The sequence below is a fragment of the Asterias amurensis genome, chromosome 10, assembly GCF_032118995.1.
Source record: "Asterias amurensis chromosome 10, ASM3211899v1".
Taxonomy (NCBI): Eukaryota; Metazoa; Echinodermata; class Asteroidea; order Forcipulatida; family Asteriidae; genus Asterias; species Asterias amurensis.
In genome coordinates, this window is record NC_092657.1 from 4,348,303 (window position 1) to 4,366,710 (window position 18,408).

The 18,408-nt window shown below is 40.1% G+C and overlaps 1 protein-coding gene across 1 annotated transcript in view; it reads left to right on the top strand.

The window, feature by feature from the left end:
• Positions 1 to 3,347: 3,347 nt before the first annotated feature.
• The window catches only part of LOC139942508 (lipoxygenase homology domain-containing protein 1-like), a 100,389-nt gene continuing 85,328 nt past the window's right edge, over positions 3,348 to 18,408 (top strand). Inside the window, exons 1-8 of the mRNA XM_071939322.1 lie at positions 3,348 to 3,555; positions 11,711 to 11,913; positions 13,646 to 13,798; positions 14,798 to 14,970; positions 15,344 to 15,472; positions 16,314 to 16,484; positions 17,088 to 17,262; positions 18,190 to 18,388. Coding sequence (XP_071795423.1) covers positions 11,796 to 11,913; positions 13,646 to 13,798; positions 14,798 to 14,970; positions 15,344 to 15,472; positions 16,314 to 16,484; positions 17,088 to 17,262; positions 18,190 to 18,388 — 1,118 coding nt within the window. The 5' untranslated portion in view covers positions 3,348 to 3,555; positions 11,711 to 11,795. The remainder of the gene's footprint in view (positions 3,556 to 11,710; positions 11,914 to 13,645; positions 13,799 to 14,797; positions 14,971 to 15,343; positions 15,473 to 16,313; positions 16,485 to 17,087; positions 17,263 to 18,189; positions 18,389 to 18,408) is intronic.

Here is an 18,408-nt window from a genome sequence, read left to right on the forward strand (position 1 = left end):
TCGGATCTTGCAAAATTCAACATGGCTGCGGAGTTTCCGCGCGCGCACCAAATTATTAAGTTTGCATAATTTATTCAAAATTAACACCGAATTTTTCCTGATTGCTGCGATCGATAAAGTGTTTGTCTTTAACTTTCGAACTGTTTAATTAATGCAGAGTGCTAGCTCTCTTTTAGTTGCGATAACGTAACCCTCCTCCCGACGGCCGCCAGGAGAGCAAGGATTATGTAAATACTCAGATAGTCAAAAAAGAACCAGGAACAAAACAAAGTGTTATTATTTATTCAACCAATTTAATTATGCATACTTCCAGATGGGCTTGATGGAGAAAAAAAAGCAAATCATTTCTTTAAATTTTATTATAAGCATTTTTCTTTGATGACAAAACAAATTACTTCAATATACATCATTGAACGATCTAAGGTATCAGTCATCATCAAAACAAATCAATGCTAAAAAAATTAATTAACTAATTATTTTGAAAGCATAGTAGCCTGCGGCTGTTTACTGCGCCAATCCTTCAGTCAAGCTATGGCAAGCCACTTGGGCAAAAATTAAACCAAAAGTTTATTATTACTAAACTGCGCCAATAAAGTATCTAAACACTTACAAAAAGTCAGATTTATCGGAACCTGAATTAGTATGCCAAAGAATAATTATTCATTTCTATTCACCGTTAATTTATGCACATTTTGACACATCTTGTGTTGCGCTATGATGTTGTTTGGTAGATTTATGGACACTTGAGTGGCTTAGGTCGAATTTCAAAAGTTGCAAAAGCCCCTATTCACCCCAATTCGATCCAGAAGGGAACTCACACAAGCCTCACACACAGACAAAATCAAGACAAAAGACACAAACTCGTTTCGTTTACTTGACCATGAAATTTATGGCCGTATCTTTAACTCTAAAACTGCTGATATCCTGTCCTCAATACTTGGTGTGTCCTCCATCACTGTTAACGGCAATGAGTCGTCTTCTCATACTCCAAACGAGACATCTGATCTGTCCCTGGTCAATCCCCTGCCATTTCCTGATCAGGATGCGTCGCAATCCCTCGAGAGTGGTGTCAGGCTTGATGGACTTGTTCACTTTCTTCTGCTGCAGAAGTCACACTCGGGCGGCCACTCCTTGGCAGGTTGTCCACATTTCCCTGAGCTTGGTAGCCATTCCACCATTTTACTGACCGTCGCTGGTGACGTTCCAACTTGATGAGCTGCAGCTCGAATCGACATACCGGCTTCTATCAAACCAACGATCCGTCCTCTTTCCTGTTTGGTCAGTTGAGCCATCTTTCCTGTTATGGCCATCTTTCCTGTTATCTTGAAACACCTTTCCCTGTCTTACCATAATCAGGGATTCTGGCTCTTAACCCATTTTGTTGTATGCCACCCATCTTTGACCCCTTTGCTTGGTTACTGACAATTATTGCTGATGTTCATCGCAACCGATTTATCCAAAACGCGACAAACAAATCATTTATAAAGGGCGGGCAAAAGAAACGCTGATCTTACTCGTCACAATACAACGATTTAGCTTGAATAGGGGCTTTTGCAACTTTTGAAATTCGACCTTAAGCCACTCAAGTGCCCATAAATCCACCAAACAACATCGTAGCGCAACATAAGATGTGTCAAAATGTGCAGAAATTAACGGTGAATAGAAATTAATAATTATTTTTTGGCATACTATTTCAGGTTCCGATATATCTGACCATTTGTAAGTGTTTAGATACTTTATTGGCGCAGTTTATTTCACTAACTCATCGTACATGTACATAATAATTTTATGTGCCTTGTGTGTTATTCTATAATCTAAATTTTTTGAAGTTTTGTCTTAAAGCCATTATACACTTGCGGTAAACAGTATTGTCCAAGTCCCACACTTCGTGTATCACAACTTATATATAAAATAACAATCCTGTGGAAATTTAGCCCTCAATCCGACATCGGAGTCGGGAGAAAATAACGGGAAAACCCACTCCTGTTTTCGCGCGTTTCGCCGTGTCATGACATGTGTTTATAACAAATCCGTAATTCTCGTTAACGAGAATTTATATTGTTTTACCGTTTTCTCAAAAAGTAAAGCACTTCATGGACTAATATTTCAAGAGAAGTCTTTCACCATCACCTTCTGTAAACCCTGTAAATTATTTGTAAATCTGTGAACTTGTTTTTTTCCCTGTACCGAAAGGGTCCAATGGCTTTAAATAAATAATTAAATTAATTATGAATATAAGTATTTAGGTGCTGACTGATTTTGTTTATACATGTACTATTACCCTTTAATTATAATAATTATGTATTTTGACAAATCTTCTCATAACTACTTTTTTGTCATACTCAAGCGTGTAAAAGTCTTGTATTGTTCTCTTTCCAGCTAGTTAACAATGAAGTGTACAATAAATGGTTCATTCCTTCATATTTCAAATTATTTGAGGTTGAACAAAAAAAGAAATTTACTATAAACTTAAGAGTAGACTTGATTTCAAGTCTGAGATTGCGGTTATTTCTCTGCATCAGCCACAAAAAACGACCCCGCATATCATGCACCCCTAGGCTAATGACGGAGGTTAATCTACAAGATGGCTATCAGGTAGACTAAAACCAACGACCACAGACTCCTTGGAACCAAGTCTAACTTATGAGTTGTCCTTACCATTTTCCACAGTTATCCTTATTTTCAGCTAGATGGTGCATGGAGGTATAGTGGTTCAGCTAACTGGCCACCAAACCACTTCAAAAACCAACCTTCTTTAGAAGGACACTCATTGTTGGGTGAAGGGGTGGGGATGGGGCACAGCGGGCTGCCCCTGTCATTGCTTTCTGTAAGCTCTTTGCCCCCCCCCCCCCTCACCCACACCACACCCCTCTCTCCACTTTATCACATATTAATCCACTTCTGCTTATTGTGGCACCAAGAGAGACCCCGGCCCCCCTTAAAAGTCACATGGGCAGTGTTTTATGGTGAATGTAGACCTTTATCATGCTGCCCCCATCTTGGTCATGTTCCTCGTACCGAATAACAATAATGCAAGCTAGTAATCATCTTACAATTAGGAACCAGACTGTTTTGTTCTTCCAGCCTCGGTTTGGTAACATTGATATCATTGGGAGAAATTCAAGATGGCTGCACCGTGGTGAAGGTTTATAATGAACATACTGGTAATTTGTGTTTACTGCTAATTTACCAGTTAAAAACAAAAATTCAAACAAAACCGATACTTGTTTGGAACGTGATTTTTTGCCATATCGGTTGTCCATACCCAACAGCCACAACTGAATGGAACTGATCATGCGCACTCTCTTGGCAACGATGCAAAACAACGTCTGCTCGTGAAAAAAAAAGTCACTGCATTTTTAACGCACAACAACAAACAGTAGACATTCTTCTTGCATATAAAGTTACGTTCACAAAATATCGCCTTGCAAAACATTCGACACGTGGATTTAAGAGAACAGTTTTGGACTTCGCATTCAGGTAGTGCACTATTGGATGTTTATTTGACGAGCTACAGAAGTCTTTGAAACTCTTGCATTTGTTGGTCCGAGTTTGGTAAGCGAATATTTTCGGGTCTTCTTTAGCAAAATACAACACAATTTCTGCACACATTGCTCTTTGCTGTAGGTATGTACTGCTGTATGTAGATAGTCATTGCGTGTGTTGTACGCTAGCACATGACATTGCCTGTCGGTTGCAATTCTTGCATAGCACACATGCAATGCAATGTCAATGGGTGATGCAATTATTGCGTTTTGAGTTAGTGCAGTGGTTGGATTTGCTCAAGATATTCTTTGCATTGTTTCACATGCAATTTACGGTTATTTTTTTTTATGAAAAAAATAGTTAGGCCCTAGTAATTATGAAAAATTTTTAAATGTTAAAATAAGTAATTGAGGTGATATTTTATTTTAATTTTAAAGATAAGCCCGCCCTTAGGGCTTAGTAAGTTAGTTGGATTTTTTATTTATTCAAATCTGTTGAAAGAATTAATGAAAATTAATTAGGCCTAATTAAGTTTTTAAAATGGAATAACTAATCCGTATGGTGCCACCACCTTTGCACTCATTTTTATAAACACCTTTGTCACTTAAAGTTGTGTGCTTTCACTGTTTCAGATGCTTGATTTTGAGACCTCAGAATTAGATTTGGAAAAGTTTCCGTATGGCGCCACCACTTTTTCATTCGAAATAAAATAATATAGTATCTAATTTACCTGATTGATATATCCCTTTTTGTAAAAATGAGTGAAAAAGTGGTGGCGCCATACGGAAAGTTATCCTTAGATTTTGAGGTCCCCAAAACAAGTATCTGAAGAAAGCACACAACTTCGTGTGACAAGGGTGTTTTTCTTCCATTATTATCTAACAACTTCGACGACCAATTGAGTTCAAGTTATCACAGGTTTGTTATTTTGTGTATGTTGAGATACACTCAAGTGAGAAGACTACATGGTCTTTGAAAACTCCCAAAAAGGTGTCCAGGGGTGGACTCATCTTATACTAGCCATCTGTTTTCAATATATCCTACATGTACCTAACTCTTTGTGAAATCGACCGCAGTGCCTTTAAATCTTAAATGCAACAGCAACAGTTTGGTTGCAAGATGCATGAAAGGAGTCACCCTGCTGACAAGGCTAAAGATAACATTGCACTGTTTCACACTCAGACATATAAATTTCCAATTAAAACCATTGGACACTTTCGGTACAGAAAATAAAGTAAAAGTTCACAGATTTACAAATTACAGGGTTTACAGAAAGTAATGGTGAAAGTCACCTTTTGAAATATTATTCCATGAAACGCTTTACTTTTTGAGAAAACATTAAAACAATATCAATTCTCAATACGGATTTATTTTAAACACATGTCATGACACGACGAAACGTGTGAGAACAAGGATGGGTTTTCTTGTTATTTTCTCCCGTCTCCAATGACCGATTGAGCCTAAATTTTCACATTTTAGAATATAATTATAAGTTGTGATACACGAAGTGTGGGCCTTGGACAATACTGTTTACCGAAAGGGTCCAATGGCTTACATATAAGCCATCAGTCTTCCCATTAGTATAAAAGCATGAGCGCCTCTTTCAGTAATCTTCCCCGTTCTTTTTTATTTCCTTTCCATCAAGCCAGAAATTGATTTATGGGGGGACAGTAAAAGGCCTAAGTGGAAAGAAACTCACAATTCCTGCAACTGAGTCATTAATTTCAATCAGTAACCTTTTCCCAAAGAAAGGAAAGAAAATTGGTAAAAGTCCTATCAATCTGGCTTTTTCGTTAGAGTTGTCTGGGATGCATAAAAAGGCTGCTCCTGCAGTGTATGCCTTTTTTGACATTAGCCATATTCCCAAGAAATATAAAATCTTAAAAAAAACTAAAAAAAACTCCAGGGTTTACTCAGGCAGGTTCTACTACTGTACAGTCGGACACTTCGTACCTTTGACACTTCGTACCCTGGACACTTCGTACCTTCGGGACACTTCGTACCGTAATCAAATTGGTCACTTCGTACCGTGGGTTGGGTGCGAAGTGACCATCCGCCGAGTCACTTCGTACCTGTATTAAAATGTGTATTCCTCACTAATTTAATGTTCGTTGAGATGAAAGTTAATAATACTTAATGAAGTTGTAATTTTTGTTTGAAATTTGAGTGTCATTTTTTAATGTGAAATTAATAACTTGTATAAGTTAATTACCGCCAAGGACAACATCTTTCGCCAGAGTACGAAGTGTCCAGAGTACGAAGTGGCAAAGGTACGAAGTGTCCAGGGTACGAAGTGGCAAAGGTACAAAGTGTCCAGGGTACGAAGTGGCAAAGGTACAAAGTGTCCAGGGTACGAAGTGGCAAAGGTGCCAAGTGTCTAGGGTACGAAGTGTCCAGAGTACGAAGTGTCCAGAGTACGAAGTGGCAAAGGTACGAAGTGTCCAGGGTACGAAGTGTCAAAGGTGATAAGTGTCTAGGGTACGAAGTGGCAAAGGTACGAAGTGTCCAGAGTACGAAGTGGCAAAGGTGCGAAGTGTCCAGGGTACGAAGTGTCCAGGGTACGAAGTGGCAAAGATACGAAGTGTCCAGGGTATGAAGTGGGAAAGGTATGAAGTGTCCAGGGTACGAAGTGGCAAAGGTACGAAGTGTCCAGGGTACGAAGTGGCAAAGGTGCTAAGTGTCCAGGGTACGAAGTGGCAAAGGTACGAAGTGTCCAGAGTACGAAGTGGCAAAGGTGCGAAGTGTCCAGGGTACGAAGTGTCCAGGGTACGAAGTGGCAAAGATACGAAGTGTCCAGGGTACGAAGTGGCAAAGATACGAAGTGTCCAGGGTATGAAGTGGGAAAGGTATGAAGTGTCCAGGGTACGAAGTGGCAAAGGAACTAAGTGTCCTGTCACCGTACATGTTGATCATGTACTGATACTGAATACTGTATAGGATCTCCCCATCCAGGACAATGTACTTTGGAGAAACAGTGAAAAGAAAAATACTTGCGTAGAGTATTAATAATAATAAAATAACATTTATAAGGCGCACAGTACATGTATCTGGAATAGTTCCACTCAAAGGCACAGGAAGCTAGCAAGCAGACAAATTGAACAGATGAGTTTTGACATGTTTGAGGTTGTGTGATTATAGGCCTGTTATGTAGCTCATTGTTGTCCCCGATTCTGCAGGAAATTCCCTAAAACAATCCCATATTTCCATGTTCTGGTAAACAAATTTGAAAAACTCCCTCATTCATGTCATTATGGAAACCTCTTCACTATTATTTTAAATATATTATACATGTGCAACTGTATAATAACAATAATAATAAATGACATTTATAAAGCGTCTTATGCAACACCTCAAAGCGCTGTACTAAAAAATCAGCTACAATGTACATATTAAAGTACAAAGAGAAAACGCCCATAAAATCTTACAATTTATAAGCAGATAAGCAAAAGAATAACAATATAGGAACTTAAAAAGAGAGTGAGACGATATAAAAAAGCCTCATTTGCTTCTTTTAAAATATATTATCCGGTAAGAAATAAAATACACGACATTGTCCTTGATCGAATTATCTTCCTGGAAATTTAATACTCAATCCGTGCCAACATTAAAAGCCAAGGTTGTAACAATGCTTCAGTTTTTTTTAATGCAGAAGCGTTTGATTTGTCATACAAGCACTCCGGTGATCTCATTTATCACAACAGAATTAGGTTAACCTATTCATTCGTCAAGACTGTCAGGTTTTTTTCCTTTTTTTTGGGGGGGGGGGGTTTGCTGATGTTTAATTTTCCACATTGTATCTTTGCTTTTTTCAGAAAATAAGGTGTTCGATGATTACAGAGGCAAATGACAAAAATTAGTCTTGAAAGGCGTACAGTGTAGATAAAATAAAGAAGGGCTTTAAAATCACACTTTACCTAGTTGTAACTGCAGCCCCAAGGCAAGTGCCTGCGTTTAGCGTCGCGCCAATAAACTGACGATCTGACAAGTCCAGCAGTATGGTGTTTTTCAAATTGAATAATATTCTTCAACTCTGTACTTAATAATATTTTTGTTTAATATAGGATCTTTAATCCTTAAACAAAAATCTTCTCCGAGTCTTTATTAAAAAAGAGTATCTAGTAATGTTACTCTGCCTAGTTACTTTTTTTCTTTTTGATTCTAGTTTTGTAAAAGAAATCTGGTCTGCATGTACACTAATACAAATTTTGATTGACGATTATGTAATGTACATTCATAAATACCTAAGACAGTTTATCCATTCTGATTATTCGAGAGGGCATCCTGTGGGGTGTTTGAACGGATGTAATAACACCAGTAAAAAGTGTTGACGTGAGCTTGCACCTGTGCTTATAACATGTACGTATAAGACAGTTTCTTCATTCCTATTGGTCAAGAGCAACAGCTGGAACAGTTGTGCCACATCACGCTACGCGCGACGCGCACAGCAATCTCCCTATAAGGAGTTGTTTACCCGAGGGCCTTACCATTTCATAGCTGGAGGGGTGTTGTGTTAAAGAAATCATTGAACAATTATAATTTTTGCATTTATTTTACTTTTTGACCAAAAAGTGTTGATGTTTTTTGACCGAAAAGGTATTTATGAATGGGAATCAAACTGTGTTGAATCGGTTTTCAACTAGTGGTTTAAACCCGCCGAGGCTTGGTTCTTGATAGTTTACCTCGACTTCGTCTCGGTAAAATTATCAAGAACCAGGCCTCGGCGTGTTTAAACCACTAGTTGAAACCTCTTCACCACACATTGATTCCCTTATTGTACATGTACAAAAGCCCTACGATCTTGTGGATTTCTCCCCAAACTCATGATGAAGCCCTGTGAAGAGTTGAGATCCCCTGCATAAAAAGTAATCTTAGAAATTAATTGGGAATTTAATCCAGTTTGCCTCGATTGTTTTCAGTTCCTCATGCCTCATAAAAGTCATTTTTATACAACTTATTGCTGCTCCATGAATAACTGTCATTATTATGCAATGTTTGCTGTTGAAAAGGATCATAGAACTCAAACTGCCCAATAATTATTTATTTAATCTACATTGCATAATGTTAAATTCATCAGTTTGCAGTAACACCATACATTTGTTAAAGGAACACGTTGCCTTGGATCGGTCGAGTTGGTCTTTGAAAAGAGTTTGAAGCCTTTTGTTATAAAATGCAAAAAAAAAATAATATGATTAGAAAGATATTTTAAAAGTAGAATATAACGATCCACACAAGTATCACTCGAAATTGAGTGGTTTTCCTTTTACCTCGTCGACTAACACGGTCGGCCATTTATGGGAGTCAAATTTCTGACTCCCATAAATGACCGACCGTGTTAGTTCGCAAAGTAAAAGGAAAACCACGCAATTTCAAGGCAAATTTGTGTGGATCATTGTTTTCTACTTTTAAAACATCTTTCTAACCATATGCATTTTATAACAAACGGTTACAAACGCTTTTCAAATACCAACTCGACCGATCCAAGGCAACGTGTTCCTTTAATCTTCTTTGCTTTGTAGATTTGTTCTTTGAGAATGAACTTGTCTTGCTTTTTACTCTACTGCTGCGGCGTAGATTCCTGGAATTCAGGAGACTTCTTTTAAAAGCAGGCCAAGAATTTCATCTTTGAGAGGGCAAAGTCATTTTCATTTTGCAAAGGGCACTTCCATTGGGCACCAAGGCCAAGACAAGGGCAATCGAGGCCACGGTCTCTGTGACTTCAATTTAATCCCAGGCACGGAAAGGACTTGTGATCAATACAAAATGAAATGCACTTCTGATACCATCTCAGGCCTGATACTTCACGGAGGCAACGGAGGCGATTGCCTCCGTTGCCCCTTGCCATTGCCTTACGGTGCACTTGAAATGCTCCAGTAGAAATTTACAATTTCCTCATAGGGTGCCCTTTGCCAAAGAGAAAATGCCTTGGTGCCATCAAAAACGAAGCATACAGGCCTGCCATCTTTGTTGGAAGGGCAACGTGTACGTGTATGTAGGGGCAGTTTTTCCTAAATAAAGGGCACCTCTACGATGGAAATCTGAATCAGTACAGTGTACTACTTGAGCATTTGAAGGGGCACAAGGGGCATGCATGGAGACAATTGCCCCCATTGCCTTCAGTGAAATAAAACAGCCATGATAGCAGGCCTGTATACAAGATCTTTAATTGAGGAGACACTTTCTCTGTAAATTTCTGTGTTGTTCACATTATGCTGTCTTGGCAACAAAGAATGCATCCACACACACATCTAAAAATAACTATCACTCTCTAAGTTATGCATGAGAATAAAATTACCACTGGTAATGTGTGTGGTTTGCTCCTCATAGCACCAACACCAAGCCAATTCCCTTGACCTACTAGTTTCATTCATACAGTACTTGACGTTGGATGTGGTCAGTGCATATAATTTCCCCGCACTTGATAGGCCTACTGCCGAGCCTTTGTGTCTTCTCTCAGCTCAGCCTTGAGGGCGAGTATGCAAGCCGTGTCCTCACTGCGATCGATTTGTTTGCTTGTTGCTACGGCAACACTCCTTGTCCAGCCTACAATGACGATAAGCCATCTAGTAGTAGTAGTATGTAAATTCTCATTAAAGTGCGAATTGTAAATTGGCGAAACGAACGTGCGGTGCCGGGGGAACTGCCCTGAGCAGTGATGCCGCGATTATGAAAAGGCCGTTTCATTAAGTTAATGCCCAGTTAATGTGAAATGAAGTGTGTCAAATTGTTAGGAGTGTCACCCCCTGGTGATTAATGATGGGGTTTGTTGATTTGAGTGAAAGCCACAAAGCCTTGAGCTTAAGGGGTCAAATACAAATTATTTCAAGCATGGACGACTCAATAAAATGGAAAATTGGGCGGAATGAAAGGATTCAGCCTCGTGGAACGGGGAAAGGTCATTGAATCAGATGCATTTGGACAGTTAAAGCATGGAGGTAGAAATAGCAGTGTTGTATAATCGTATAACGCACGTAAAAGAACCCAGTGCACTCATCGAAAAGGGGTTCGCCCTGGTGGTCCTGATTTGATTGGCTGCATATTGCGCCACATGTCCAGAACTTTGTAAACCATTTAACACACGTTGCTAAGGATTTAGGTGTCATAATTCAAAAAATTATAACGTCAAAACCCAAGTTTTTGCTGAGACCAAGGCTGGAAAAACTATGGGAAGCCATAAAAGAAAAACAAAAACAGATATGTAGGCCTACATGTTTGTTTGTAACAATGTTACACTTGATTCAAATACTGTATAGTGCTGAAGTTGTTGGAAACAATTAAGCAAACAATAATGGGAGGTACTTCATCTACAATTTGAAGTTTGCAGAAAATATTGAATTTTGTTTTAAAGGCAGTGGACACTATTGGTAATTACTAAAAAATAATTATCATCATAAAACCTTTCTTGATTAAGAGTAATGGGGAGAGGTTGATGGTATAAAACATTGTGAGAAACGGCTCCCTCTGAAGTGACGTAGTTTTTGAGAAAGAAGTAATTTTCCATGAATCTGATTTCGAGACCTCAAGTTTAGAACTTGAGGTCTCGAAATCAAGCATCAGAAAGCACACAACTTCGTGTGACAAGGGTGTTTTTTCTTTCATTATTATCGCGCAACTTCGACGACCGATTGAGCTCAGATTTTCACAGGTTTGTTATTTTATGCATATGTTGAGATACACCAAGTGAGAAGACTAGTCTTTGACAATAACCAATAGTGTCCACTGTCTTTAAATAACATCTGATAATTGAGTGTTACTCACAACTCAGTTTGTTATCAACAATGGAAGATCTACACATGGTACATGTACATAATAATTGTGAATTTGGACATCAAGCTTTTACAGACAAACAAGCCTCAAACATCTGCTGTACACTTAACACAGGTACTGTATGACACACACAGCAAAGTATTGCAACTTTTGTAAATTTAACAATATTGGTGAAACTGCCAAAAAGAAGAAGTATTTGGTCAAAGATTGTCTGACTTTCTTGGAAGTCTTGATCCCCACGACGATAGTCTCTGAGGGAGAGAATAAATTCCAAAAATTGACGTAGTATTACATGGTGTGAAGGGCTTGGTACAGGTTCTGGTTCGCTCTAACCAAATTTGTCTTTTTTTCCAATCCAAAATTAGTTAAAAGGTTACCCTGTCAGTTTCCCTTTTTGTTTGTTACTTGATCAGTTGATACGTACTAACAAAAAAAATATCCTTTTTTGTGTACTTTCCAGCCCCCCAGATATGAAATGGGTGCAGTGATTGACGACAGCGCCCCCTTCGTGACCTCAAGGTGAAAAAGAGTGACCCCCAATTGCGATGATGAACTCAGTTGCAGTATGGGATACCTTCTCCAGTGGGACCTCTGGAGCGAGGCCCATGCGGAGCATGGACCCGAGACCCCCGTATGCAGTGGACAGGCCTAGACCACAGTCAGGTAAGACTCAACAAGAACAAAACATGGGTTTTGAGTCCATTGCATATTGGGCTGAATATCTCAGACTGTAGAGCGCTGGCACAATAGCGGTAGAACCAATTCTGACGAAACAGTGACGAAATAGGGAGGCGCCAATATTGAAAAACGGCTTTACATATCATGTACCTAGTTGTAAACACTTGAATATTATACATTGTATGGTTTCAACTCTTGAAACTGTGAAATGGCTCTGACAGTTGTCTGGAGCTTGCCGAACACACTGCCATCTGTCAACATTCTTCAAAACCTTTTTAATGAATTGACTGATCCATTAAGCTTCACCCTCTTATTGCATTGACCAATCACATCATCAGGTTCAAATATCAGAAACAATGGAGTCACACTTACATGACTTATGAACAGGATTGTCTTTAAAGGCAAAGTGTACCTTTGTTTTTTAAAGCCATTATACACTTTCGGTAAACAGTATTGTCCAAGTCCCACACTTCGTGTATCACAACTTATATATAAAACAACAAACCTGTGAATATTTAGGCTCAATCGGTCATCGGAGTCGGGAGAAAATAACGAGAAAACCCACTCTTGTTTCCGCGCGTTTTGCCGTGTCATGACATGTGTTTAAAATAAATCCGTAATTCTCGCTAACGAGAATTTATATTGTTTTACCGTTTTCTCAAAAAGTAAAGCATTTCATGGACTAATATTTCAAGAGAAGTCTTTCAACATTACCTTCTGTAAACCCTGTGAATTATTTGTAAATCTGTGAACTTTCTGTACCGAAAGGGTCCAATGGCTTTAAACCGTTCAGTTGTTTTGATCCAACGTATAACATAAACCATCAAATTAACTTTGAAACTTCATTTCAAAAGGTTGTAGCGTTTTTGAGTTATTGCTGAAAATCTGGAGCAGTAATGTCCACACAGGAAAAATAATCCCCAGTTTACACAATCTGAATAACAGTTCATGCGGAAACCCTGTCTCTTAAAGCACAATCCTTTGAAGGGAATTGTTGTCAAAATGTTATGATTATCAACAGCTGTGACAGTGCTTCTTACCAAGTGTAGGTTTTCATAGTCATAAATTTTTTCCAGAGAAATTACCAAAAGTACCCCTTGAAGCCAAATTCCACGGTTGCTCACATTAAACTGAATGATTGATACACGGGGTACAATTTCTTAGATGATTTTCCTCTTCAAAATTTAATTGCCATCTGTTCATATCAATAACCAGTCAAACAGACACCAGATCTCATTAGTTTGAGGCCAAAGCAAAATAAGTAAAAAAACTGTAAAATTAGTCTACTACATGTATGCGTTTAATGCACACATGATATTTTTTCCAACTTTAATGTTTGTAATTTTCAAGGGGGAAAAATGCTGTGCCCCTTCAAGAAAAAAGTTCAAGGCCTACGATTCGTCGATTAAAATGCGCATGAGACTATAACTTACTGATTGACTCTCAAAATGGCCCAACTAATAGTTGTGAGGATAATAATATTAATAATAATAGACCGTTTTTATATAGCGCTTTTCATGCCCGAGGGGTGTCTCAAAGCGCTTCCGACATTATTACCCCTGGTCACTGGGCCTTAAATCATTCCTTAAACCATCTCAGCTCCCTGGTGGGGAGGATGACACTAGGTGAAGTTGGTCAATTAAAAAAATGAGTACAGACACAAAATTCACTTTTTGTCTAATTATTTGAAACTTTTCGTACAACTCTCTACTTGCAGCACCGATGCGCAAGCCTACATCGCCCGGTAAGGCGCTGTGGCGAGACTCCAGAGCAGACACAAGCCCCCATGTGCAGCATCGGTTTGCCACATCGCTCAGAAGCAGCAGTGCAAACCGAGACAGCTACGTCAGTAAACGGGCCCCATATGCTGGTGAGTTGCTTTTAAAACCTATAGATGTAAGCCCAAGCAGATGTTCCAATTTTAAAAATTTCCCCTCCCAAATTCTAAAAATGAAGCTCCTCCCCCGACTAGCATGGGACAACTTTTTTTTTATATTTTTATTTTGAAACTGTTGACATAAATTTTTCTCCACATTTTGAGGTTGAACAAAGAAAAATTTACCAGAGCAGGAGTTGAACCTGCCGGCTCCTTATTAGGTTGACAGCGCTTTGTAAGCTCTAAGCTGGCCGTCTCCCTATTTGTTTCAATATCTTGGTTCAGTGGTTCCACTTCGTCAACATAACAATGAGGTCACCCAAAGAACATGTCCGCCCCCCATCAACCAACTAATTCAACGCCGCCGCTCTGCCTTCTTCGGTCATGTCGCTCGCCTAGCTGACAACATCCCAGCTAAAAAATCTCTAACTAAGCATCACCATCAAGTCCAGGGGAGGCCTAGCACCAGCTCCTGGCTGGAAGAGACCTAGAGGCCGCCCTCGATCATCCTGGGCCCAACAACTTGGCCGGCCTAGCGAAATCGTCCACATGTGGCGCGAGGCTAGAGGCATGGACACAGGAGATCGGCGCGACGGATCCTTGCGGTCTCTGAGGTTGATTGATTGATTGGTTCGAGGGTACCAGTTAGAAGCCTTACATGTACAACCTGTGGCTGCATTATTAGAACTTAGTCGGTAGAGCGCCGACATATTACAGGTTTCTGACAAAATATTGACAAAATAGGGAGTGATCTAATATTGGGTTGAATAGCTCAGTTGGTAGAGCACTCACACATTAAAAATCCAAGTCCCGCTTTAGTAAATTTGTCTTCATTTAACCCCCCATTATTTAAAAATTTACCCAGTCAGTTTCCCTTGTGGTTTACTACTTGAATTCTGTTTTCCATATACACTGCCCCACAACCCTATGCAGAAGCAAATCCAAAAGATATCTGATGTGTTGATTTTCGTCCCTCTTTCTCTTTTTCTCTAGCCAAACGGCTCCACGCCCTCAATGTAGAAAGACAAATGATGACTGGCACGTACCCCCGCGTGGAGAATGGAAAGACGTTAGCATACCCAGAGTACGATCCATTCGGGGATCCGCATCTGACGGATTATTACGCGAGGAAGTTTGGCGTTGGCATACCAAAACCACCGTCTGGGGTAAGTTTTTGAAGTTCAAAAGTTTTGTAGTGTTTAGAAATACTGGGTGCGTTCGATTAGCTTCCCTGGGTCGACCGTGGGTGCTCACTTGGGTGAGCCCATGACAAGAGCTAATCGAACAATCACACTCGCCCTCTCGTGGTGACGTCATGCACCTCGGGTCACCCCCAAGTGACCCACTCCACAAGCAGGGCACTGGGGGCTGACTCGGGTGAGCCCCTGGAAGGCTGTCAAAGCTATTCGAATGCACCTGGGGCAGACCGGGGTCGACCCAGGGAAGCTAAACGAACGCTTCCAACAAGTGAAATAAAAAGACTCCATCCCCTTAAAATGATGTTTCTTGGCTGACATTTCTGTATTTATTTTATCTCAGGCGAAGAGGAGGCCGGCTAGCGCAAATGGCAGGACCAGCATCAGCCGTACTGTTACCCGGTTCTCAGAAGTTATGTACAGGGTAACAGTCAAGACGGGGGACAAGAAGAACTGCGGGACCAGTGCTAATGTAGGTGGTTTTGTACTAATACTGACTTCAACTAGTGGGCTCCAATAGACCAATAGACCCTTCCTATGAAATATGCTAATTACATTTATGCATGCGTACAGACCCTACTGGTTGGCAAATGCCATAGAGTTGTGCACTAAGCAGACGCGCAATCGCGTCTGCGTCACGCTGCCATTAGCCGTGTACAAAACAGCGCAATATTCCCAATGTTAGTGCAAGTAAATGTTAATGCATCGGGGTAAAGAATATAAATTGGTTTAGATTATTACTTCTGTTAGATCATTGTGGTGCCCGCTGCTAAAATGTTAGTGCACACGCGCTATGGGAAGGGTCTATTAAGAATGCGATAGTGAAGTTAATAACGAGAAGTCCCCTCGATCCACTAAGCGAAAGTAGTAGTCTCGGCCAATTTCCTACCTTCCTCCATGTCCTCCCAGGAATTGATTAATAAGCAGGCAGTTCTTTTCAGAACTGAGAAGTCTCCCGATTCCCGAAAATCTACTTTGCGGCAGTAGAATACCTCAAGACAAGTTCTCAACAGAACATAATCTACCCAGCAAGAAGATATGCACATGGTGTTACTGTTGTGATATGGGAATACTTTATCCTGCCCTTGTATATATTGTACATCATCGTCTTATCAGTATTCTTATAAAGTATGAGAGAATAAAGACCTTGGTTAGGAGCTAGGAAAGCAACCATCGTAATTACTTCCTAGATTCATATCACTTCATGGTGGCAGCGGTGGGATATGAAGTGATATGATTGCAAAAAGAGTCAAGGGTACAAATATACCGAAACCTCTGAAAAAAATAACAACCATTGGTCCTTTTCGTTCCAGGTGTTCATCCAGCTGAAAGGTGCCAAGGGCAAATCTGCCAAACGGAAACTAACCAAAAAATCCACCAAGACGGAGTCGGGGTTCGTCAAGACCAAGTACAGCCGCAACACCACCAAGATCTTCAAGGTCAAGATGCAGGACGTTGGGGAGCTGCAAACACTCACAGTTGAGGTATGATCAAACTTTCTCTTAACACCGTCTGAATGGTTAAATTAAGTCAAGGTACTATGTAGCTTGAAATTTGGCTTAAAACAGAATAGAAGTTAAAGTAAATGGTAATAATGCATCGGGGGTTAAGAATATAAACTGGTTTAGATTTTTACTTCTGTTAGATCGTTGTGGTACCGGCTGCTAAAGATTTGAACTGCCCCTAGCCATCGAGCTAGCTCGGTGGTCTTGTGGTAAGACACTTGCTCTAGCGATGCAAAGGTGGCGGGTTCGTATCCCACATCCAGAGTGATTTGCATGTGGTATTTGTTCACAGAACTCACACATCGTTCACACATAGGTGTTATGGTCAAAAGCAAACTGTACCCTCTGAAGGGTTGAATTGAGTCAAGTTAGCTTGAAATCTGGCTTAAGACAGTTTGAGAAACAATGAAGACATTAATTTTTCTACCAGCGTTTTTTTAAAATCAGTTAATCAAGTCATCACTGAGGGAGGTCCTGTTTTCAAAGCATGCGCTTAACACGTTTCAGAGCATGTACATTGTAAATATACTTGTAATCAAAGAGAATCAACCGAAAACATCTCACAATTTCTTTGCCAAACAGCATGATGGTTTGGAGAAAACAGACAGTTGGTTCCTGGAGGATATAGAGGTCGTGAATCTAGCCACTAAGACCACGTACCTGTTCCACTGCGGCCAGTGGCTGTCACTGTTTGAGAATGACTGCCAGCTCAGGAGAGTACTGAAGGCGTTGGATCCAAAGAAACACGGCAAAACAGGTAAACAAGAGGGCTACTTAAAGGCACAGGGGTGGATTTCACAAAGGTAGTCCTAACTTAGGACTAGTCCTAGGCAATGCTATGAGATAGGACCAGTCCTAAGTTAGGATGAGTTACTGGTCCTAACTTAGGACCAGTCCTATCTCTTAGCATTGCCTAGGACTAGTCCTAAGTTAGGACTACCTTTGTGAAATCCACCCCTGGACATGTTTGGTTATTGTCAAAGGGCCCAATTTCATGGCTCTGCTTACCGCCGAATTCTTCGCTTACGATCACGATTCCCCGCTTACGTGCAAGCGCTGAAATTTCTGCGCTAGCCTTGTAAGCATGCGCGGAAGCCAAAATTTGCCCCTAACCCGTGAAATACGCTTGCCGTTAGCACATAACTCCCTGATTCCGTAAGCGCCGATTCTGTGCTTATGGTAAGCAGAGCCATGAAATTGGGCCCAGTATTTTTACTTTGTGTATCCCAAAATGCTTTTGGAAATAACAAACTGAAAAATGCGAGGTCTATTGGTCATCAAAGTTGCAAGAGAACAATAATTTTTAAAAAATGGCCTTGTGCATAACTTGTGCAAAATAAAAGGCTTCAGGCCTGAAGTCTTTTATTATTTGAGTGAGAAATTACCTCTTTAAAATTATGTTGCTTCAGAGGGAGCAATGTTTTATACTATCAACAGCTCTACATTTGCTTGTTACCAAGTCAGTTTTTATGCTAACAATTATTTTGAGAAGTTACCAATAGTGTCATGAGTGTCCATTGCCTTTGAAACATTTAATTTGTGATTTGAATCAAATCTAGACAGTGGTTATAATTTTATTTGTTAGTTAAACCGAATCAAGGCAGTGATTGTGATTTGATTTGTGATTTCAATCAACTCAAGGCAGCGCATGTAAACTTCACGCACATACTCGTTTCTTTTTCAGTATACGAAGTCGTAACGATCACCGGTGACGTCAAGGGTGCAGGAAGTGATTCCAACGTGTACGTCACTCTTTTCGGCATGCGGGGGACCAGTAAGAAGATGCCGCTGAAACCCCGGGCCGGCGTCAATCCCTTTGAGAGAGGCAACAGCGACATCTTCACCTTTAAGTGCAATAATGTAGGACCACTTAGGAAAATCAGGTAAATTATTTTTTCCTGAA